Source organism: Chenopodium quinoa, unplaced genomic scaffold, assembly GCF_001683475.1.
Source record: "Chenopodium quinoa cultivar QQ74 unplaced genomic scaffold, ASM168347v1, whole genome shotgun sequence".
NCBI lineage: Eukaryota > Viridiplantae > Streptophyta > Magnoliopsida > Caryophyllales > Amaranthaceae > Chenopodium > Chenopodium quinoa.
Window position 1 is genome coordinate 677,567 of NW_018744855.1, and position 25,143 is coordinate 702,709.

At 40.4% G+C, this 25,143-nt stretch overlaps 4 protein-coding genes across 4 annotated transcripts; all 4 read right to left on the reverse strand.

Moving 5' to 3' along the window:
- Positions 1-4,066: 4,066 nt before the first annotated feature.
- On the reverse strand, positions 4,067-5,924 carry LOC110704645. Its single transcript, XM_021882465.1, has 4 exons — positions 5,612-5,924; positions 5,100-5,510; positions 4,945-5,013; positions 4,067-4,865 (listed from the first exon to the last, which is right to left on the reverse strand). Exons 1-4 carry the CDS (start codon positions 5,658-5,660, stop codon positions 4,384-4,386), a joined length of 1,011 nt encoding a protein of 336 aa, XP_021738157.1. The 5' UTR covers positions 5,661-5,924; the 3' UTR covers positions 4,067-4,383.
- Positions 5,925-6,896: 972 nt separating this feature from the next.
- LOC110704647 (small heat shock protein, chloroplastic-like) lies at positions 6,897-8,037 on the reverse strand. The gene is made up of 2 exons (XM_021882466.1): positions 7,605-8,037; positions 6,897-7,506 (listed from the first exon to the last, which is right to left on the reverse strand). The coding sequence occupies exons 1-2, from the start codon at positions 7,798-7,800 to the stop codon at positions 7,094-7,096; spliced, it is 609 nt and encodes a 202-aa protein (XP_021738158.1). The 5' UTR covers positions 7,801-8,037; the 3' UTR covers positions 6,897-7,093.
- A 1,105-nt stretch (positions 8,038-9,142) lies between these two features.
- Positions 9,143-16,345, reverse strand: LOC110704648 (vesicle-associated protein 1-1-like). The gene is made up of 8 exons (XM_021882467.1): positions 15,994-16,345; positions 15,848-15,918; positions 15,694-15,775; positions 15,486-15,601; positions 15,228-15,392; positions 15,098-15,139; positions 10,597-10,674; positions 9,143-9,670 (listed from the first exon to the last, which is right to left on the reverse strand). The coding sequence occupies exons 1-8, from the start codon at positions 16,043-16,045 to the stop codon at positions 9,560-9,562; spliced, it is 717 nt and encodes a 238-aa protein (XP_021738159.1). The 5' UTR covers positions 16,046-16,345; the 3' UTR covers positions 9,143-9,559.
- Positions 16,346-24,425: 8,080 nt separating this feature from the next.
- On the reverse strand, positions 24,426-25,091 carry LOC110704658. Its single transcript, XM_021882477.1, has one exon. It carries the CDS (start codon positions 25,089-25,091, stop codon positions 24,426-24,428), a length of 666 nt encoding a protein of 221 aa, XP_021738169.1.
- Between the last annotated feature and the right edge of the window lie 52 nt (positions 25,092-25,143).

Here is a 25,143-nt window from a genome sequence, read left to right on the forward strand (position 1 = left end):
ATATATTTTTGAGCTTATTTTTCTTAAATTGAACTTACCAAAGCTTGTACTCCGTAAGTATGAAATGAACTTGAGTAGCTTTTGATTGTCATACTTGCCCCAACCTTTGATTTTTTTTTTTTTTTTTTTTGGTTTTGTTTTTTTCTCTCTCTCTGCTTGAGTTTGATAGCTCAAGGTAGCAGAGAAGTAGGCACACTACTGCTATGCACTAGAGAGTAAGCACAGATAGAAGCATGCACTCTGTTTTTAAGAGGCCAGCAGAGATATTAGATTGAAAAACCAGGGCATCATTAATACTATTGACAGCCAAGAATCAGATGTTTCCAAATTTGTGCAAATTTTGTTTCATTTCGAAAGTCGGTCCAAAAAGCTTAAAAAAGATTTTCTATAAATGGTTTTACTGATTGGTATTTAGTAGACCTGGCAATCCTGACCCGATGACCCAACCCAAATGACCCGAAATCGACCCAATACCAGTGACCTGAAATTGACCCAAAATCCGAATTAACCCGACCCGACTCATACCCGACCCGAAGTGGAACTGACCCGAACTTGACCCGAAACCCGAAATGACCCAACCCGAAACGACCTGACCCGAAGTTGACCGGGGACCCGAAAAGACCCGACCCGAAGTTGACCCGACCCGAAAATGACCCGACCTTTAACTTCTTTTAGTAAATAATTATAGGAAAAATTGAAAAGAATAATCCCACCTTTGCCCGATCTGCTCAAAACGAGCCAACCTTTGAATATTCCGGGAACAAGCCAACCTTTGCCCCCTATTTTCTCAAAACAAGCCCATGACCGGTTTTATAATTTAGTAACTGATTTTAGAAGGTGACTTGCCACGTGTCACCTTTTAATTGGTCCTATTTTTTTAATTTAAAAAAAAAATCAGAACTCCTTCCCTCTTCCCGGGCCACACCCTTCTCCGCCGGAGAAGCCCATTCCTCTTCTAGGAACATGCTCCTATCACCCCTTTCCCCACCCACTGGCAGCTACCACTCCCTTCCTCGTCGAAAATCAGCCGCTACCACCCCCTTCCATGAGTTCTTCTCGTACTCCAAGGTGGGTTTAATTGGGACTTTCGCGGGGTAATGTGGAGTGGTTTTCGGTCCAATTGGGTCAGAATGGGTGGGGTTTTGGTCCGACGCAGCGGGTTTCGGGAATGGGATTTGATGGAGTGGTGGTTAGGTGAGAGAAGGTTGGATTTTAGTTAGGTGGGGATAGGGTTCGATTAAAGGGGACGTGGTCTGTGGGGGTCAGTAGTAGGGCCATGGGCGGTGGAGATTTGGTCTGATGCAGCGTGTTTGGGGGTTGGCTGGTGTTTCGCGTAGTTGAGTGGTGGTGAGGTGAAAAGTGGTGGTTCAATTAAGGGAGGTTTTGTGGTAGGGGTTAGTGGTGGGCTGGTGTGGTGGTGATCAGATGTAAACTAGGGTGGTGGCGAGCAGAGGTAAGTTGTGATAGGTGGTGGGAGTGACTGTTATGCAGGGGTAGTGGTGGTGATGAGGTGGCTGTTATGGAAGATTGGAGGGGTAATGGTGGTGAAAGTTAGAGGAGAGAGATTAAGGAGAAAATATTAAGAAAAAAAAAAAATTAACCTGCTTAAGAGGTTGCAAGTCAAAGACCCATTTTAAGAAAATAGAGGTGAAAGGTGGGCTTATTCCCAGAATACTTAAAGGTTGGCTCGTTTTGAACATATTGGGCAAAAGTCGGATTATTCTTTTCAATTTTTTCATAATTATATAAGTTATAAAAAGTTTATATTAGGAAATTATACATTAAAATAGACCCAACAACATCTTACATGACTACATTGACTTTCATATAATAGCTAAAAAAGATGGTCAAAGTGAGATGTGTGAATAGTGTAAAATGTCAAATCGTTAAGAGTAATTTGGGACGGAGTGAGTATAAGAATAATTCAAAGAAATTATTACAACAATGACAATGATAATAAGAGTACGTATTAAAACTAAGATCAATAAGAGAGTGAGGTATAACTCAATTAGTTAGAGCATCCCTCTTAGTTTCAGGAGATCCTGAAAGGGATTCTCTGTCTAAACACACACACACACACAAAAAAAAAAAGGGTTAATAAAAGTCAAACAATTACTATAATCCATGAAAAAAATAGCCTTAATAAATATAGTGAGTTTTTCGTCAAAAAATAAATAAATAAATATATATGCAGAGTTGAATTTAACCCAATGAATCAGCCGAATATGACTCGACTCGAAGTTGACCACACCCAAAGTTGACCCGAAAATTGGACCTGAAAATTGACTCGACCCAAACTGACCCAACCCGAAAATTGACCTGACCCAAACTGACCCGACCTAAAGTGTTGACCCGACCCAACCCGATTATCAATCGACCCGAAATCAACCCGAAACCCGAAATGACTCGAACCAACCCGAACTTGACCCGATAACCTTTTGACCCGACCCAAAATGACCCGACACGAATGACCCATTTGCCAGGTCTAGTATTTAGTACATTGTACTCGGTAATTTCAAAGTGGGCAGTAATCTTTCATTTTTAAATGAAAATTTCACATTTGCTACCAGCAAAAGGACCCTTTTTCACATTTGCTACCCCTTTAATTTTTTATTTTATATTACTACCACCCAAACACACTAACTATTATAATCACTACCACTTGACTTACACCGTTAGTATTTCCGTTGCCACCACCCAACCACCGTCCAGCCACCAGCTGCCAATCCGCCGCAACAACCACTCACCGTCCAGCCAGCCACCAAGCCACTGCCATAGTCGCCTGAGCCCAATCCCCTACCGCCTGCGACTCCGACCACCCTGACTGTCGGCACCGGCGTCGCATTCCCAGCCCCCGAAAACCCGATCAGCCCCTCTCTCCCCTCGAAACCCACCTCAATCTCAGCCCCTCTCCCCTCGAAAACCTCCGTCGATCCCAGCCCCTCTCTCCCCTACCCCCATTGATCCCAGACTCTCTCTCCCCTCGAAACCACCGTCGATCCCAGCCCCTCTCCCCTCGAAACCCCCGTCAATCCCAGCCCCTCTCCCCTTGAAACCCGATCCAGCCCCTCCTCGTCCCCCGTTCCCTATTCTGGTCGCGACGAAGGATTTCCCTGCCACCAAAAACCACCCTATGCGAAACCCTAAAACTCGTTTAGGGTGGTTTCGGGCAGGGGGATTAGTGTTAGGATTGTCGGTTTTGGGTGGGGAAGGGGAGGGGTCCGATTCCGACCCGAATCGCCGGCAGGGTTTGGGCGCTGGCCGCTGGCAGGGAGAGGGGGGAGGGTGGATGACGGGGAGGGCTTGGGTTTTTTGGGTGGTTTTTTCATTTTATATTTATTTATTTATTATTTTAATTTTTTTTAATTTTTTAATTTTGTTTTTAATAAACTTAACGGAAATCTAACGGATTCCGTTAAGTGGTAGTGATTCTGAAAGTTAGTGTGTTTCGGTGGTAATAAAATAAAATAAAATTTTAAAGGGATAGCAAATGTGAAACATGGTGCTTTCCCTGTTAATAAATGTTCCTTTTTAAAAATTAATACTTAGCAGATTTTATTGTTTCACTTAAGGGTACCCTATAACACTGTTCGTAATTCGGTGCACTGCATAAGGTAAGCGAGCATACCTAGGCTACAAGCCTACAATCCCCAACATTGACAAAAAATTTGGTGAAAGCAATTTAAAATACTCAAAAGTCTCTTATATTCTACTCCGTAATTTCAAAGTGGGCAGTAATCTTTCATTTTTAAATTTAATACTTCGCAGATTTTATTGTTTCACTTAAGGGTACCCTATAACACTGTTCGTAATTCGGTGCACTGCATAAGGTAAGCAAGTATACCTAGGCTACAATCCTACAATCCCCAACATTGACAAAAATTTGGTGAAAGCAATTTAAAATACTCAAAAGTCTCTTATATTCTACTACGTACAAATAATCCCAATTACCACTAGTCATGAAATTTATCATATCGTTTACTGGTTAATTCATTCATTATTCATTAATCTTGTTTAGAAGTATTGAAATAAATATTTTGAACAACAAATAAATCAACATACAAAGTAGTCAATATCATACGATAAACTTGTAATACCCTTTTAAGTTTCAGTACTAAATAGAGTTTACATATTACTCTATCTAAAATCTTAGAACTTGATATGATGATATATATTAGTGGGAATTGGGAAGAGCAAAAAAGGCATTAAACCATGGATAAACCACTACTCTGAGCTTGCTTGATATGAAACTCAAACAAGCACGTAAAGCACATTAGTACTAGCTAATTGATATCATAATAATAGACAATCAACCTACAACTAAGACCATAATGCAAGGTTAGGTACGTATTGATTTAAGTCTAGCAAACCAATACTTGCTGGCTACTTCCTACACTGGGTGGAACGTCGCGGCAGCTTATCCATGACCACCTCGATGTTACGATATACTACTGGTTTGGGAGCTTCACCGGGCTTAGAAGGAGGTTCATATAAATGAATATTGGAAGGAGGATCCGCAGAAGCGCTCTTGGAAGCTATAAACCTAATGACACCATCTCTGATATCGTGCTGAACAATCTGGTACTGGCAGCATTCACATTTAGGAATCAAGGAACCAATGTAGCCACGGCAACCCTCGTCGAACATGGAGTCTTTTTGAGCAGCATCAACGGCGAAGGTGATGCTTCTGTCCGCGTTCTCGGTGATGCAGAACAATTGGTAGTTCACCATTGGAACATCCAATCGGACATAAATCAGATGCTGATTGTTACCAACATTAACAATTTTGTGCTCATACACCCCCTTAACCCCACTTAGCAGATGCCAGTTGATGTGCTCGGGCCTACCTCCCCTCAATTTTATCCCTAATAATGATAATAATAATTACAAGTCAATGAATATTAGAAATTACTTATTAATAATACGAGGGAAGAAGTTAATAACCAGAAGGCTCTTCAGGGGCGTGTTCAATGTAGGTAATAAAGCGCTCCCCTAAAAGCTCGATGAATTCAACTGCATAAATAAAATTAAAAAAAAAAAAAAAATTACAACTTTATAAATGCATTGCATGTGGAAATGAAAAAAAGGAAAGAAATTACCAGTATCATCATCATAATGTTGGGGTTGGAGAAGAGAAGAGTTAGAAGGAGAGAGAAAATGGAGGGAGCCATCAGAGGCAGGGAAGAACAAATGGAGTGTGCCATTCTTAAGCTGAGATTGGACGCTAACAAGAGTAGGGTCTCTGTCTAGTATAACATAGCCACCATAAACCCTGTCCGATGTATCAAAGTGGGGCCACACCATCGGTGCTTTTCCGGTGAAGGTAACGGTGCGGCTGTCGGAGTACTTCCATATCTTAACGCCGCCGCTTTCGGGGACACCGGGCATGTCCACCCTAACGTACAACCCACGGCAACTCTGACCGTTGGTCCAGGTTCCGTTGACCTGTTTAGCCTCGTAGGCTCCCTTGGGACCGTGCTTCTGGTAGGGATGAAGCTTCACCTCTTCCTCTGCAAAAACAAAACATCACAATTTCGTTATTTTATTTATTTTAAAATTTAAACAAAAAAATAACAAATTTAATTAGAATGGGAATGGAGTAGCAACGAACCAGAAGAGAGAGATGAGGAGGAGGAGGAAGAAGACGGAGCAGCTGCCATTAATGATTAATTGATATTTGAGAAAAGGGTTGGCGTGGAAGAGTGGAGAAGTGAGGGTAGAGTGAGTGTTTGTGTGTTGCGTGAATGTGTAATGACTAAATGACAAGTATATAAATGATGAGTTCATCTCTCCTCTCATCTGAGGGAATATAATTTAAATCGGTAAAACAGGGCAGGGGTAGTGCCAGCTGCCACCTGCACACTGCTAGTATCAGGGGTATAAATGTCATACTATTCCCTATTCATTTTCTGCTACGAGTACGTTTTCATTACTCCCACTCCTATACTAGTCTAGTATACTACTACTATGTAATGAAGCTCAACAAACAATATACGGAGTACAAGCAAACTTGATACTGTAGTTCCAATCACCTAAATCATCAAATGGTTTCCCTACGTCTTGTGAGGCCATACAAATCATTTACACATCTTTATTTTCTAGACCTGAAATATAAATTGTCTAAAGGTTATAATCTACATTTTTAGACCAATCAAAAAATTTCTTCTAGAAAAGTGAATACGTAGTGTATCTTTAATAAGGTCATAGGACCATTAAGTTAAGTTTATACGAGTAACAAATTTCACAACGAATTTGATTTTATTGAAATATGATTGTTTAGTAATATTGTTGCATTATTAATAGTCAACAATTGTAAGAAATGGTTATAATTACCTATTTTATATTCTAAAATGCCGTTATAAGGTGACAACAAAAACCTAAATGCTTAACTTTGTTACGTTTTACGATCTTTATAATCTTACGATCTCTATAATCTAAATTTTAAAACAATCTCTATAATCTAAATTTAACTGTTATAATTCCCAAGAAAAAAAACACCCCCGCCCCCCAACAAATCTCCATAATCTCTTAAATAGACAAGGTCGAAATTTGTTCCACACTTTTTTAGACCTTATTTAACATATCCCTCAAGGTCATAACTTAGATTTGACACTATAATGGAACTACCAATAGGTTATAAAGTTCCAACAATAAGTTTTGGTTTAACTATATGGCTTCTCGAAATTATATAACATTTAGAATTCTACCAGAAATAACATTCTTAGTTCTAATATTACGGAAAGAACATCAATGCATAACTTTATCATTCCTTAAATATTGGGTGATTATACTTTGTCAAGAAAAAATTTACCATAGTAAAATAACTTTGAAAAAAAAAAAATAACTTAGAAAAAAAAAAAAAACAAAAAACAAAACTCATACTTGGAAAACAAAAAAAAAAAAAGGATGATTATACATTAGAAGTAAAAGTTTCATGGCAACATATTAACATGGATTATTGAATTTATTTGGAACAAACTAGAGGAGGATTGCATAAAGTACCAAAAATCAACCCTTAACAAGATTAATCGATATAGTAGCTCATACTGATATTAGCGAAATAACACTAGCCAACACATTAATCAACAACACATTAATCAACCATAACATTGAAAACATCTTTCTTCTCTTCTTCCTTGAGCTTAGGAACAATAACTTTGAGCACACCATTCTTCATCTCAGCCTTGATACCATCAATCTTGTAGAGGTTTGGAGTCAACTCAATCCTGCTCGAGTACCTCCGACGCTGCTCTTCTTCCTCCGTCTCTTTCTCGGCCTCGCCTTTGATGATGAGAGTGTTATCTTCCACAGAAACCTTGACATCTTCTTTGGCCAAACCAGGCATATCAACCTTCAATTGAAGAGCTTCTTCGTCCTCCCGAACATCCCAACCTCTTCTCACAGCTCCTCCACTTCCAATGCCTCTGAATGGATTCTCCATCAACTGATCCATCAGGTTCATCAGCTGCCCCACACTCCTCGTTGGCGCGAATGGATCTAAAACATCTGTAATTGTAATGTACCACATTCCAATTGATTCTTATTTTTCATTTTCATTTCGATTTCAAAAGAAAATCAGAGAGAGTAAGAATTAAGAAATATACCTGAGAAAAAGGAAGCAGGAAAGTCACGACGGCGTGAGACAGGAGCACGGTCAGAGCGATCTTCAAGGTCGTGATCGTGATCAACCCTGGCCATCTGAGCATTGGTATTGAAGGACCGACTCACGGTAAGTGGTCGGAGAATACTGCCGGAAACAAAGTTTTTGCCGGCGAGTCGTCGGAGAGCCAAAGACGCCATGACTAAATTAGAATGGTAGTCGTAGGTGAAAAGAGAGGATGATTTGTGAATTGTAAGCAGTACCGTATTACGTAACAATTGATTTGGAGTGTGACTGTGGAGTGTGGTCTATATAGCCAAAAGAAGGCGGTGGATTAGAACAACCAAGAATTGTATCGAATCTTCTACACACTTGCCAAGTGCTTCTACGTGTTTCTGGGAGACTTGAAGTAGTCTGGAGAAGCTTCTACACAACCTTTTTTTTTTTTAACGACGGTCTTTCGGTTTCTTTTTCCCCAAGCTTATATGCAAAAATATCTTCCCTCCCTCTTTTTTTTTCCAAATTATCTCAATTAAAAATTTGAAAGTTAATGGTTTCAAAAAAAAAAAATAAAAAAATTGAAAGTTAAGGTTTAGAAGATAGTGTTTTCAATTGACGTACGAGTATTAGAGCTGTAGCTAATTAGCTATATAGGCTATTTTAAATTTTTTCAAATGCATTTTTTTTAGAGGGTAATGTTATATACAGTATTTAAACATTTAATATACTTCATTTTTTAGTATTAAGTTGAGAATTTATCGACAATTTACGAGTAAATCGGTGTAATAAATGGTTATTAACTGCCAATTCTTTCCATTTTTAGCTTCTTATATGCAGCCCTTAGGGTTGCATATTTTTTTTCCTTTTTTAAAACATTAAAATAGCAATATTAGAAACAATTAGTGTGTGCTTATGGCAAATCTGGAAATTTTAGCATCAAAATAAGTATTATTTTATTTTTAACTCACATTATTATTCTGAAAATTTAAGAAAATTAAACAAACAAACCCCTGAGTACAACTGTACAATACGACTAAAAATCACCCTTAATGAATTTAAGACTTGATGAATTTAAGAATTAGTGGGAAATTTACCTTATGACTTTGAAATCATTCCTTTAACCCTCTACTCTCAAACGTTGACATAAATAACTAGCTGGCTAGTAGATTGTACTACAATAGACTAATTACTAATAGTTACCAAACAAGGTAAATTACCGGTTGATACTAATGATTGATCACTCCCCTAAACTTTGGTGCACAAAGCCTTGCTTGTTAGTTGAGACTAGTATCGATATCATTGGTCATAAGACAGTACAGATGCATAAGCAGGAGATCATAGCTAAAACTAACAATAGGTGACTTCAGTAAATTCCTCTTGTACGAGTATATCCCCTTCTTTGCACAAATTCATACATAATTCTTTGTTTTGATTTGGTCTATAGCCAATTAGCCATAGCTTGAAATCATGTATTTTGCAGATTAAAATTATGAAAAACAATATAAAAGAAACGAATGTAGCCCTAATTATAATAAAGGAAAATATCTAAATCTTGACTTCATGAAGATTAAATGAATAACGAGGGGTAAACATCCCTCTAGATACAGCACGTAACAGGTAACTCTTTTCATACGTACACAAATATGACTGACTAAGCTGTTATGGTGAACCAAAAGGCTAAAAAAGGAATAGTACAGAGTTGTTAAATTAGCAAAGAATGATGTTGCAACAAAAACATCAATGGTCTCAAACCTGGGAACAAAAAAAATCTCAATAAGTTTATCAATACTAGTGAATCAGTTAACTACAAACACATGAACACGCCTAAACAACCTTTTTCCCTTTCTGCATAGATAGCTAGCACCATCACCTATTCACCTGTATCCGTTTCTCTAATTACTGGTGTAAATAATACAGTAACAGTAACGGGATAAAAGGTAACAGTCATTCCTAGCTTCCTCATGCCTTCTTCATGATATAACCCAAAATAACTCCAATCAAACCAATTAATATCACAAGCATAAATGAAACTCCACCTTGGCTTTTGCTAGCTTCTCGCCTCAAAAGCTCCTGCATATTGTTGTATTAGCATAGGAATTTGTATAAGCAGCACATAAGGAAATACTACAAAGTAGTGAAGTACTACATATATAATAGTATTAAAAAATGAAAGGCACCAAGATTTTCCTAAAACTACATCAAAACCAATCAAGAGAGATTAGAGTTACAACTCCAGCAAGAGTCATCTCTCTTTACTTTTTTCGTTTTATGATAGGTAAGAAAAATACTGAACATGAAATTTGAAGTCTAGCAAGCATATGGACAAGAGAACTCTTTATTTAAGACATACCAAATTCAATATTCTTTTTCAGCCTAGTACAGATCATTGACATTTGGACCTTGTCAGTAGCTATTATATGTAATGAGAGGGTGATTGTCATGTGTCACTAATTTAGCTCACCACCATCCATCCTCTCAGCTCTGAGCCTCTGGTGTTGGTGGGCTCTACCCCTTATGAATATGAAAACCAAATATTCTGATTCAACAAATTAATGCAGGCATGGATGCATGATGGGCAGGAACACTGATTCAACCACATCACTACAACACTACATACACTAAATGTAGAGATGCACCAATTATATACTATTACAGAATTAAAATTAAAAAATGCTCACAGAATATCACCCATTTTTTCCATAAAAAACATAAATTTCAGAACCATAAAAGCCTATCAAAAGTTGCCAAATTAAAATTGATGAAGCAATATGTCCACTTAACCAAATAAATTCAGCTAGACGTCTTAAAGCTTTAAAGACATAGTTTTAACTTTTTATAAGAAGTGTCAGAATTTTTGGTAAGAGATTTCAGCTAGATCACACAGAATGTCTCATTCTCATGCAGAAAAATTGACATGTACCAAGGTTTCGAAAGCTGCTTGGCCAACTTTATAAAAGAAAGTTGTAAACAAACTAGACAACCAGTAAAGCTCTCACCAATTCCTGTCTGAGTTTGTTATTATGATGAATTGCGGAATTTTTCTCCTCGGTCAGCTTTGCAATAAGAGCTTTTGCCTGAAATAGTGTTCAAATTTTGAAGAGAATTCAGAATGCATACATTATTATGAAGCTGACAGAATTCAGATAAAACAGGCCAGGAGAAAAGAAACCAGCAATCTAATAACTTCATTTGCACTCATTTACATACACAGCTGGACAACTAACATTACAAAGAATAAAGGGTGGCTATACAGAAAACTATAAAGCGTGTCCTAAGGGAAGGAGAAAAGGTTTACATCGAAACCCCCATAGATCTAATTTCTAATATGTAGCCTTGTGAGTATTATGTCATAAAAATTAAGAACTATTTGGTTGGAAAAATTCATAAAAAAGGGAAACTGAAACATCTCCCCTGTTTGGCTGTTTACCTATTTCCCTTCAGAAGTGATTAATTTAACATTTTTCAGCTTTCGAAAATCCACAACACCTACTTGCAACAACAACCACACATACTTCCACCATTACGACAAACACAACCTCCCCCAACCTACATATGACACCCTTTAGGTGCTATAGCATATCCACAGCCAACATCAACTTCAACAAAACCCATCATCAAAGATACAATCACAAAGCACAACAACAGCCTAAACCAGAATAAACCACCATGGCCATCACCTGCACTTCGCCACTACCGGAAAAGGCAGAAATACCACCACCAAATCATCCCTTACTGTAGAACATGCTTCCAATACCCACTAAGAGAGATTCAATATTCCACTAACTTCCTTTTGTCTAATGGTGGGATGGAATTGAGAGACAAGTTCCGGATTTGGAAATTTTAACCAATTTCACACACCAAAGAATCAAGTTTAACCCATAATCTTCAAGGCGTTAATGGAAATTTGGAGATAGTGGTTGAATGTGCCAAACATAAGGATGAATAAGATAGTAGAAGGGCTGGGTAAAGCGATGAAAGACGTTGAGTAACTTGAGAGTGTTAAGAGAAGATAAATTGTGGCAGAAACCTTTGCGGGTTTTAATACCTGTTATCTAGTACTGAGTAGCAAACATTATTTAATAGATTTGAATTTCATTCCCTGGTTAAACCGAACACAAAAACTGATTTCCGTTTCTTGCTTCCTTCCCTCGTTTCCCTATCCACAAACACCCAAGACATTACTATTTGTTGAAGTGGATTTCTTCCCCAAGCTATTTATGCTAATACCCTATTGAAGCCACAGTCAGATCACCGTTCAAATGAATACCCTAACCCCGTACAACCATAAAATAAAAAAAAAATAATAATAAAAAATGTATGGGTACTCAAAGCTATTTTACGAGTCCATGGTGAAGGTTATGATTTAATATTGATCCAAAACCCAACCCATCACCATAAAAGGGGGGGGGGGCGTATGCAGTAATGCAGTTTACATAAAACTCGCTAAATTTTTCAAATTTTTGAGAGTCAATTGCATGATTGCATCACAAACTTGGTAGAGACTTAGTAAGCCATGTCAAATTCAGATCCACCAGAAACTCCTCGGTCAAAGGAATAAAAATAAACAGTGAACACCCTAACAGCCCCTCCCTTTATATATTCAGGGACGGACGAATTTAACAGAAATGGCTGGAATGTGGATTGGGGACAAAAAAAAAATATTTGGGCATCCCCACCAACTGAAGGGCACTTTCCTTAGCGGCTTGCCTCTCTCTCTCTCTCTCTCCAAAAAAAAATTATTTGGGCATCCCCACCAACTGAAGGGCACTTTCCTTAGCGGCTTGCCTCTCTCTCTCTCTCTCTCTCTCTCTTTTAATGCTTGCAATCACATTTTTAAAATAGAAAAGTCACAATATTTGCAACACACTATAATTGGAAATAAATTTGTACTATTAACCTTATTTAAAGCTAATGGCATACTTAATTATACTCTTACAATCTCTCGACGTGAGTTAAAAAATGTGAGACCCACTTTTCTTAAATAACGAAAAAGTGTATTGCAAGTACTTCCTTTTTTCTATTAATATTGCAACAAGGATGAAATTACGCATCCCAAAGCACTTTTCAAATGCTAAATATCTATAATTGTGTAAGAGTAAAAATCATAAAAAGTTGATATTGTGAAAGTATTTTATAAGACGAATCCAATAAGATCTCACATGACTATATTTTGCTTAATATATAAATCATATTATATGGTCAAATAAGAGTGATGAATAGTGCAAAAAGCCCTTTGTCGCAATATTAATAGAACGGAGGAAATGTATGAGTTGATGTTAATTTTTAGTTGAAAAAAAAAAAGATTTCTGAAGTATATAACTCTGATTCTCAAAAGATTGATTGCTTTGATTTTCTAGATTTATTTATTCAACAAGTGATTTAAAGGAAAAATTGTCCATTGCAGTCATTTAAAGTTTGTATTTTGTAATTGCAGCCATTTAAAAAAATTGTAAATTGCAGCCCGACTTAACTTTTTCATCGGTTTATGTGTCGAAAAATATTCGGTTAAGATTTTAGGGGCCATTTTAGCCTTTAAGGTTCTAAATTGAGCTCGGAATTAGCAAAAAAAATAACGTAAGTGTCTCGTTTTGCGTAACAATAATGTATTGATTTGTAGGCAACTATTTATAAAAAATATAGTCATGTAAGATTTTGTTAGAAACATCTCCATTTATACCTTTGTAACATCAAATTTTTACAAATTTTACATATTGGCAAACATGAAGTGAGATGTATTGCAAGTAAATAAAAGCAATGGAAGTATCATTTGACAAACCTAAATGAGAATTGAGTGGGTGAGGAAAAAAGGAGGGTTGCTTAGCAAAGACACAAAGACACAAATTCAATTTAGGACATGCTTGAATTAAGGGAGATTTGTTACTAGGGTAATAAAAGTCAAATTAAGCAAAATGAAAGTGAATATAAGGAAGGAGAAGATAGTGATGGTGTGATTTTAAGGAAAATTATGTAGTGATGTGTGGCATGAGATGAAGAAAGAGGAACTAATACCCTCATTTTGGGGGTAATAATTACACTAGGAGGAGGGTGGGTAACTATTACCCTCATTATGGGGATAATAATTCCTCCATCTCTATTTTTCCTCGTAGCACAACTATCTTATTTCATTTGTAAGCACATTGTCTCCTACAATAATACCTCTAATTTCTTACTTCCTCTGGTTTTTATTACTCAACCTATTTTACAAGTTTTAAGGTAGAGTAGGAAAAAAAGTGAAAGACCAAATTACCCCTCTACTCCTACCCTTCCCCTCTTTCCCCTCCACCCACACATACAGACATACAGTACATCTCACAGCACAGTTGTGGAGCCATCACTTTACCGCAGCCGCACCACACCACCACTTCACTGCAGCCGCACCACACCACCACTTCACCACACACATTCCCCTTCACCGCCCCACAGAGCCACCACTTCATCGCAGCCGCACCACATCACCACTTCACCACACACACTCCCCTTCGCCGCCCCGCGAAGCCACCACCACCATACCCTTTTTAAATTTTTTTTTTTTTTTTTAAATAGACAACCACCATCACATACATGAGCATTTTTTACGAAATTGAAAGATTGAAGGTCGAAATTAGTACCACCGCCGAAGTAAAGACAAGAAAGGAGTGAGAAAGAAATACCCATTCTCCAAGTACTCACACCCAAGCAATTATTACGTATTTAAGACCCAAAACCGTATCTACAAAGGTTGAATTTGGTTGTGTTTGTTTTAGATCTAAATTTTGCGGCTAGATTGGACCACCGCAGCCTCGATTTTGGACATTTGGTAAACTTTGAGTACTTTGACAGTGGTGGAAACTACGCGGAGGTGACAAGAGAGAGTGTGATGGGAGAAGGGGGGAGACCATCAGCGGTGAAGAGGAGAGATAAGGGTGGTGATTGATGTTTCAAAAAAAAATTGAGGTGGTGGTTGTGGTGGCTTCCATGGATAAAGGGTAGGAAAGAGGAAGATTTGGGGTGGTGGTAATCAATGAACTGGGGTTGACTGAGGTGATGAGAGAGGAAGTAGGAAAGGTAAGAGGGTGTAGTGTCATACTATGTTGAATTGGTCATGAGGGTAAATAAGTAAAAGTGTAGTATTATATTTGCCATAAAAGGAAACAGGTGAAGTAAAAAGAAACTTCCTAAAAAGGAATACACGTCAAGTAATAAAGAACGGAGGAAGTATGTTTTTTCAAGTTTGACTTTTATTACCCCCTTAACATATTACCCCCAATCCAAGCATGCAAAATACTCAACAATTTTAATATAATGCCTCAAATTATGAAGCAAAGACGCAAAATTATCCAGCATACAGTCACAAACGCAATAAAACCAGGCAGCGTGTTTATGTATATGTACACACACAGAGTGATAGAGATTGATAAGATTACGATCCTAAAGTATATTATTTTAGTTCGCAAAACAATGTCAGGTTGATGAAATAAATCAGTAGACAAAGCCAGGTAAAACGAAAAAATATATTACCTCTGTAGGTTTGTCATGAGATTCAGCAAATGTCCTTGATGCCTGGAATTTGAGGTAAGAGACCCATTATCAATAGCAACAAGTGAAGAAACGACGAGAACAAAAAGAGAAAAAGCATGAAATTACTTACAACAGCAGACTCGGAATTACTAAAATGAGCATTGTCAGAAACAGAACCCCTAGGGGAATTGCCTTCCTCAGAGCCTTCAGGAACTGGCGAAGGCGGTTGGCGTGGGGGAACGTAAAGCACTCTCAATTTGCACTCCTCGACGACATGTCCAGCCTCCTTGCTAAACTGGAGGACGAAGAGCACACGAGTAAGTAACCCGCCATGAATGCCACATAACATGAATGGAAATGATATCTTATTAATCGAAAATATAGTTACCATTTCTGGAGTGATATCTTTAACAGTTGTGCCATGATTAGCTATAACACTCTGAAGGAGAAATTTGTCCTTGCATTGCATATCAGAAGGGGGCTCCTTCAGTGCTTGCATAGTAACTGTATATATTAACAGAAACCCAATTAATTAATAGAAAAATTGAACACCCCTCAATAATCAATCAAATAAAATAAAAATGCTGTTTAATTACCTACAACTTGACATGTTGATCGGGGCAAAACTACGCCGGTGTTAGGACGAACGCAATACTTCTTGGGATTGGTGGTTTTAACCTAATTAAATAAACATTATACATAATTGATGAAATGCGAGAATTGAAGAAGAAGAAATGAGAAAAGAAAAACCTTGAAGGCAACATAGCTATCGGTCTTGTTGGTTAAATTAAGAGAAGAGCAGATCTGCTTCTTGAGCTCAACTGCATAATAAGAAATAGATCAGAAGAAGAAACAAATGACAGATCTGTAAAATAAGAAAGAAGTATGAATTGTACGTTCAAACTTGAGTTCCAAAGGATCGATATTCAGAAGTTCGCCCGTGCTCATCTTCGATCACAACCGGATCCGATGATCAAACCCGCGCTACAGAATTACACCTTGTTTCGTAATCGCTAATCTACAAAGGTGAGACGGAGAATTCGAGATTCCGGGGAATAAAGGAACCCCTTTTTCTTTTCTTTTTATTTATTAAGTTTAGGTGGGAAGACAGTTTGATTTTGGGAAGGAAGGAAGGAATGAATGAAAGATCAAGGACAAGGATGGATCGATTTCAATTGCAGATTTTAATTTTAATTACTCACACAATTGTACAACGTGCTACACATCTCTCCCTTTCCCACACTTTTTAACCCTGCTCCATCCTTATGTGTATCTAAGGTTATACTTTGACCGATATATAGTTTTTCGTTTAATTAATTGACTTTAACACGGAAAAAAAATGTTAAATAGATTAAAAAAATTAAAAAAATTAAGGTAATTGAGAAGGAAAGAAATATTATTCACTATTCTTCACTCATACTCTACCCACACTTTAAAATTTACTCATAAATAAGTAATACTTAGAGGTGGGTGGGTGTTGGTGTGGTGGCTCATGACAACCTTGGCAATGTGTTATTCTCTGCATGCAGGAGGTGGAAAGCATGGTGGCAGATTGAAATTGCGGAATCAAAGGCTATCATTCTAGCTCTGAAACTTGGGAGAAACTTTGGTTATTCAAGGGTGATTATTGAAACAGATTGCCAAATTGTCACTAACAAGCTGTCTAAGGGGGCCTCGCATTTGACTGAACTTGATGCCATCCTTTGCGACGCCATAAGGCTAGGTACAGCATTTGAGCAAGTTGCTTGGTCTCATGTCCGACGTGAGGGGAACGAAGTAGCTCACAACCTTGCACGTTTTATTCCTTTTAATGTAGAACAAGTTTGGGAAAATAGAGTCACGGATGAGGTCTCTCCTTATGTACTCATGGATACTCTTATTATGAATGAATGATTTTGCTCCCCGTGAAAAAAAAAAAAAAAAAAGTAATACTTAGAGGTGATCATAAAATCAGGTTGAGCCTTAACATTATATCACGCACCGAAATCCGTAAAAAAAAAGTAGCAGGCATTTTTCGAGCCAGGTTCGAGATTTGAACTAAAATTGCGTTTTTTTACTTCCCAACCTGCTCTATTTTCGGGTCACATTGGACCAGACCATGATTGATCACCTCTAGTAGTACTACAAGGCTTGAGGCAAAACCTTCTAAATTTAAAAGCATTATAAGTGTAAAAAAGTTGTCACAAAAATAATTGGTTTGTAGCGGCCAAATGTCGTAATGACAATCCAACCTACTACCAGAGGAAAATACACAGTTGGTCATTGCACTTGATTGAAAACAAAACTATCATATGATATATTATGACTTAAGGCTTCTAAATCGAAATTCATGCCAAAAGCAAACACATGCGCCTAGTGTTCGATTGTCGTCCTATAGCAACTCACTTAGTGGCATCTCGAGATCGCATGAGATTCATGAGAAAAATGTCGTCATCTACCTTTTCGAAGTTTGAAATATACAATAAATCTTCAAAATGGAAGGTTGTAAATCACGAATTCAGGTAATTTTAAGAGTTATTTATCAAACTTGGAGATAAATGGGAATTTCTTTTATGGAAAATCAAGAAATTAATTTTGGAGAAAGTTCAGCAGAGATAAAAAAATTTAAAGTGTACAAAAAGATTGTTGATGTAAAACTATAAAAAGGTGTAGAAGAACAAGTCTCTAATCTAAGGCCTCATTTTGTAGATGTAGGAAATAATTTCCTTTGAGAGTTTTTATGCAAGGAAATTTTATTCGTAGGAAGGAATTACAATTATGTGTTTGATTGTCATATGGGAAATTATAAATAATATAAATTGTGAAGGAATTACTCATTCAATCAATAAATAAGTAAAAACTAAAAATTAGCCCGAGTGTTGTCCCGGGTTACTATTTTTGTAATTGTACAATGAGAGTTTTTTTTTTTTAATGGATTTGTATTTTGCAATTGTCTTTTTGTAAGCAAACTTTTTTGTTTTCTTTAATAAAGTATAAGAAAGTTTTGGCACATCAATTTAACAATAATGAAAACAAAGAGTAAAAGGAAGTTTTTTTTTTCTTAAACAATGGGGAATAAAGAGTCTAGCTGTCAAGATAATTCAGTACCCGCCTTAAATCATTAATACTGTCTTTTTATTTTATATTTTTTGAATGAATGTTTGTGTTTTTTTTTAATAACTAAACTGTGTGGTTTATACTACCTCCATTTCATATTATGTGCAACAAAAGATTATTTTATGTCTCACAAATAATACTCTTTTGTTGCACATAATACGAAACAGAGGTAGTATATATATTCGTTTTCCATATTTGTAACATGCTCGATAATTGGATTAGATGGTTGAAGAGTTACTTTTGTTATAAGTGGTTCGCGGTTCGAATCTCCTCATATTCAAATTTTACCAAGAAATTGACTATGAGTTGGATTTAGAAAGAGTAAGTAGAAATTTGAGGACAGAATTAATTTCAGTAGGCATTGGAAACTAAAAATACATTGTGGAAATTTAGGGTTGAAGAACTTGGGGAAAAGAAGAAATGCTTTGAATACACTGTATTTGTTTCGGTGTTTTTTGGATTTCCTGGGATACTGGTCACGCTCTTCTGGCAATGAGTCAGGCCCACCTGCAAAACAACGAATATTCCGATCAACGAAATATTCGCCTCCGACGATCAAGTCAATGATCAGAACGAAAAAGGCTAGAGAGAGAAAGTAGAGAGAAGTTGGAGCTGTTTAATGCTGTGTTGTTTTCAATTGTCTGAATCCCCCTCCCATCATAAATGATTGGGGTATTTATAGGGGTGGGACTCGTGCCCCTCTTTAGGGTTTATACCCTAGATTTGCGTGACGTGATTGGCTGTGCAATCAGCGAATGCCACGTGCTACTCTGGGGGCGCCGTTTTGCGGCTTCCATTGTTATCTCTCGGGACGTTGCTAGGGTTTTCTGGCATGTTGATTGTTAAGGGAACAAATGTCCTTAACACATGGCATCTTCTCGTGACGACACGTGTCACCCTCTGACTGGGTCACGTGTCGCGACGAGACTGGCCTGCGGTTTTAAGGGCTCTGGATTACGTGGCATCTTCCCGTGGCGACACGTGTCGCCCTATAACTGGGCCACGTGTCACTATGGGATTGGTCCATGTATACGGGGTATTTTTACCCACAACATTTGCCCCTCGGAGGGGGTGGCTCGTACGCTTACAGGCCGACTCCTCTGACCTCAAATAGCCTTGGTGCGTACAAGTGTATTATGTTTTTGTCAGCTTTCCGTCCGCCTGAAAATTTTAGAGCGAACGCCTGTCTATACAAATGGCGCGGACGGAGGTAGGTCGTCTTGCTTTTGGGAGAGGCGGTCGTCTCGCCATTGCGAAGAGAGCTTTAGCTCTGCCAACTTCCCTGGTTGAAGATAGGTCGTCTTGCTTTGGAGAGATGCGGCTGTCTTGCCATTGCGGAAAGGGCTTTAGCTTTGCCAACTTCCCTGGACGGAGATAGGCCGTCTTACTTTTGGGAGATGCGGCCGTCTTGCCACTGCGGAGAGAGCTTTAACTCTGCCAAATTCCCTTTGGACGCGCCGTTTATTAGGTCATCCTTTCAGCCTAATTTAACGGAGCTACTCCTTGTCCCTCCAAATTCTAGGTCACTTTTTCAAATTGTAACCGTTCAGCTAAGTTAGGCGGGAAAGATGAATTTACTATCTTACCCCCATAAATTTTCCCTATATATACAAGGGGTTTGACTTCATTTTGGCACTTTGGAACTTTACATTTCTAGAGAGAAGTCATAGCTTCTAGAGAGAGAAAGTGCGTTTTCCTTTGAATCTTCAAGAGCTCCGCCGCGCATTTGAGTTTTTCGGTAACATTTGTTGAATTTTCCGATCAATCTTCAAGGCTTCCAAGTTTTCAACACGTACAGAGGTAGGCCGCCTGTTTTTCTTTTCCTTGTCTTTTTATTTCTTTGTTTATTTAAAACCTGGCTCAACACTCGGCTTCGTCCGTTTCTCCTCATGAGGCCGGCCGTTCGCCTGGGACTGAGGAGTCTAGAGTGGACGGAGACGAGTTGTCTCCTTCATGGAGTGGGTCCATTTCTAGTGCGTACCAACTCACATCCACCCATTCTTCTCTGTCCCTGCAGTCGAACATGGCACGGACGATGCAAACACATGATCGTCATGCAGCCAGAAATCCAGACGGAAGTCTGGTAAACCCTAGGCCTCTTTATGACCCAAACAATGTTAACGTAGAGACCCCTTCCACCACTCCTACGACCGCTTCCACGGGCACTCACTACTCGGCCGTGGAAGTAACTTCCTCATTTGAGGAGCGTCAAAGAACTCAAGGCGCTTCTACAATGGGGGGAACGTCCGGGCAAACTCCGGGGTAGAGGTTCCCCCAATATGCCAGCTCGGTCATGGATGGGGCCGAGTTGCTACTCTATGAGGGGCCTCCTTCTTCTTCTCGTGCGGACGCTGACGCGTCCGTGCCCACTCCCGCAGAACTCTATCTCCGATATAGCAGGTCGGACAGACCAAGAACAGGGGTTTCAATTAATGAACCGTCCGACCTGCCCCCTCGCAGAGCTCCTCCTACTGGGAGTCAGGCGGCCGGTGCCAAAGATAAGGGCAAACGGCCACTTGAAGACATTATCTCTCCCCAAGGCGGCTATTGTTCTAGGAGCTGCAGCTCGGCGGAGGCGGCCGACCTGGACAGGGTGCTGTCGTCCGAGTTTGGGAGCGCTCCTCAGCGAGAAGAGGATGAAGCTGAGAATGCGGCCGAGGGTGGAGCGGCGGCCGCAGAGGGCGAAGAGGCGGCCGAGGAGGATGTTGCCAATATTGACAACTTCAAGGATCCGTACGCCTGCACAGTGGGTAGCACAGCCTTGGGCTACCTGAACCACAAATTTGAGGAATACAAGGCATTCCTCCACCTTGGAGAGGGATTTGAGATCCAGCCTCCAAGGAAGTCCCGCGCTTTAGCCGCTTGGGAAGAAGAGAGGCCGCGCCAAAGGTCCTTCAGCGTTTACAGGGCGGCCTTAGACGTTGGACTGCGCTTCCCCCTCCATCCTTTCGTCCGCACAATCTTGGACGAGTATGACATAGCCCTCTTCCAGCTGATGCCAAACAGCTGGTTGAACATTTTTGGATACTTGGTGACGTGCATCTGCAAAGGCTTCAAGCCAGACTTTGCAGTTTTCTGTGAGATGCACTCACTGACTAAGCTGGACGTGGATACGGACGGCTGGCTCATCTTGAGCACCACTAGAGATTACATGATGGTGATGGACCGCGTCTCTAAGTGGCGTGACTGGAAGCACCGATTCTACCACATCAAAACCAAGGATGTTGAATTTAACTTGCGGATGAATCGGTTCAATGCTGAGCCAATTCAACTTGGACGCGGGGACCTCAAGCCTGATAAGCCACCCGTCCACCCCAGCCAGGAGTACCAACTTGAATATTCAAAGTCAAGCGGGTGAGAAGGGGCGGCAGAACTGAGCGCGTTCTAAGTAGCTGGGTCCCTTTATCCAGCTGGTTGTGGGATCCCACCTTTATGTCTGCCTATGTCCTGTACAAGAATCTGCCCCAAGGTGGACGCACGGACACATATTCTTACACTTACACAGATTATTTGATATTGAAGAATTTTCTAACTCTTTTTCCTCTTCTCTTTCAGCTGAGGCGTACAAGATGCTAGACCAAGAGCAGAAAGGGGAGGTCAACATGTCCAAGATTGACTTGGCTCGGTACAAGGCTCGCCAGAGGCTGTACGAGCAAACTAAAGGAGTAAGTAAACCCATCTAGCTTTCTTTCTCTCGTCCGTGTATGCATTACGGAAGAGATCTTCTTCCTAACTTGGCTCGGCCTATTATATTATCTTGTTTTCTTTTACTAACTTTTGTCTTTACAGCTGGCCACTCCAACCCCCAGGTCCAAACGGAAGCAGTCTTCCCCTGCGTCCAAAACGGACCAAGACGGCAAGGCGTCCAAACAAAGGAAGACGGTCGCGTCCAAGACCACTTCCACTTCTGCGGCTAAGACGACGTCGCGGACTGCCTCTAAGCAGTCCAAAGGAGAACAACCCCGGCTGAGCGATAGCGGGGCCTCCAAGTCCATAGATCCGGCCGCCATGCGGGTCATGTTGGGTCCGTGAAATCAGACAATAGGGGTAAGTCGGCCCCGGCAAAACCGACCGAGCCTGAATTGACTCCGCCCGTTCAAAGAGTCAAGAAAGCTGATTGGCTGGAGGTCACTCAGTCGGCCGGTGACCAGCCTGGCCAGACGGGTGAAGAGGGTGATGAACCTGCGCCGCCTCCGCCCTTCACTTTCAACCTTCCTACCCCTCCAAGCTTCTCTGACGGTCAGTCCAAGTAACTTTGGACTTTCTATTTCGTTTCTTCTCTTTTGTTTACTAAACTTACATTAAATTCTTTGCGTCCGCATACAGATATTTCAGAGGAGCTACACATGAAGACGCCCGGCCAGTCCCTTACTGGGGCGGACAGAAAGGCTATGCGGGAAGCCATGGCCCGGGCCGTCTCCGCTGAGCAGCGAGACAAGCTGTGGGGGATACATGAGGGCTTCCTCGGCCCCATGATCAATTGCAGCGCTGAGGTAACTTTTACCCTCAAATGCACTTAGTCAATTTTTCGCTCTCACTTTGCTAACGCAATTACCCTGTACGCAGCTCTTCCTGCGGCTGAATGCCTTCCTGGAATGGAAGGACAAGGAGAATGAGCGGCTGAAGCATGCCTGGGCCCAGATTCAGAAGACCCAGGATGCCATTACTGGGGAGGTGGCCGTCCAACGCTGTTATTTCGAAACCCAAATCAACGCGCTGTCCGACAAGGCGGCGCGGCAGGCGGAAGATTTGGTGAAGCTGGGCGAGGCCCTTCAACAAGAGTCCATGGCCAGAGATGCCATGAGACAGGAGAGGGACCAGGCCCTGCTGGACGGCCAGCGCTAGAGGGAAGGGTTCGAGGCCTCCGAGAAGCTTCAGAGTGATGTGGCCTTGGCCCAAAAACACTTGAAGGAGGCCTTGGACGAGTCGGACGCTCTGAGGGCCGAGGTGGAAAGTTTAAAAAAGTCCGTTGAGGACTTAACTCTCCAATTGCGAACACCTCGGACCCCCAGGGCGGATGAGGTGGTCCTCATGGAGCAGAATGCTGAGGACAGGCTGAAGAGCCACTTCTTTGAGGCTTTTGAGCTTATGGTGGACGAGGGAGAGGCGGCCTATTATCAGGAACGCTTCACCAAGCGTCTTAACTTTGTCTGCCTCAGAGAAGAGGCTAAGAAGGCCGGGCAGCCTTCACCTGAGCTAGACGTCACGCCAACTACCTCAGAGGAGGAGGAAATCGAGGAAGTGGTGGCCAGAAAAGACGGTGAGGCTGAGAGCAAGGAGACGCCTGCTGATGACGCGTCCTCTGCCATCGTTCAAGAGCTCGTCCCAGGTCAGAGTCCAGCTTCTGCTCCAGCCGCCCCATGATTTCAGCTTTATTTTTCTGCCTTGTTAACCATTTATGTATAATTTTTCTTGACTTTTTCAGCCGCCTTTTCGAGCGGTTTTTATGTAAGATATTTTTCCGCCTTTTGAGCGGTCCTTTTATTAATTCAGCTCCCAAATTTTGCTCCATACTTTGCACATTTTTTACTTAACAAGTTTTTGCATAGTTTTTTGCATTTTCGTACGCGTTCTTTTCACATTTTTGTATCTTCGTACAATTGAGGGGTATGCCCCTTTATTCAGCGTTCGCCTAGTCCATACTTTGGGTGGTTTGATTGACTTGGTAAAATTTATACCTTAGGTGGTATGACTTCTACCAAGTTAATCAAATCATAATAATGATTGCCCTTGGACTAGGTGGTACGCCGAATCAACACGTTAATTGGTCGTTCAATTGGCTTTATGTGAGTTTGTCCGTTGAAACTATCGCTTGGACGCACTCAGAAAACTCCAAGTATGATCTCAACTCAAAATTTTCATGCTCGGCTGGGCTTGAATTCCTAGGTATGCCCTTTCCCCATTATATGGGTTTCACAGGGTGCCTTACCTTTTCCGTCCGCCTTAATTAAGGGCAGACGCATTCATATGACTTGGGACTAAGTTGCCCATTCTTATTTTATTTAATTTACTTTTGTTTAGCGGCCGAGTTGCTATGTTGCAAGCAACCTACTTGCAAATTTCAGGCGGTCGTAAAAGTTATGACTGTGCAAATAAGCATAAATTAAATGGAAAAATAATTATAACAATGTTTGACTTTTCATTAATTCGTCAAAATTACATTGTTGTGGCCGTACGGCTTACATTGCTCGGTCAACAGACCTAGCTGTATACACAACTTTTGGCTAAGTACTTAAACATAATATCTCTTCAGATTGTCTGTGTTCCATGTACGCGGAATGGGTCGGCCGTTCATGGCTTCGAGACGATAAGTCCCATCTCGGACTTCTTCCCTGACTCGATACGGCCCTTCCCAATTTGGGGTCAGCTTCCCATCTTCATTTGCTCGTCCCACAGCCTCCATCTTTCTTAGGACCAGATCTCCCAACTTCATCGGCAACTTAGACACTCGGCGATTGTACGCCCTTGTCATCCGTAGACGATAGATTTCGTGTCTAAGTGCCGCGTTGCCCCTGGCTTCAGGAAGGAAATCTAGGGCAGTCTTCATGGCTTCCCAATTGGCCGCTTCATCATATAGCATTACCCTAAGGGTGGGCTCATAAATTTCAATTGGAAGGACCGCCTCAGCACCATAGACTAAGAAGAAGGGAGTTTCTCTTGTGGAACTCTTGGCCGTGGTTCGTATGGACCACAACACATTAACTAACTCGTCAGCCCATAAGCCACCTGTTCTTTCAAGCTTGCGCTTAGTTCCATTGGAGATCAATTTGTTGTATGCCTCTACCTGACCATTTGCTTGTGGACGGCCGACTGAAGCAAAGCAATGAGCTATGCCTTGGTCTTCCAACCATTCTTTGAGTTGAGGCGTTTCGAGCTGAGGTCCGTTGTCAAACACCATAGACTGAGGAACGCCAAAGCGAGTAATGATACTCTTCTATATGAAAGCTGAA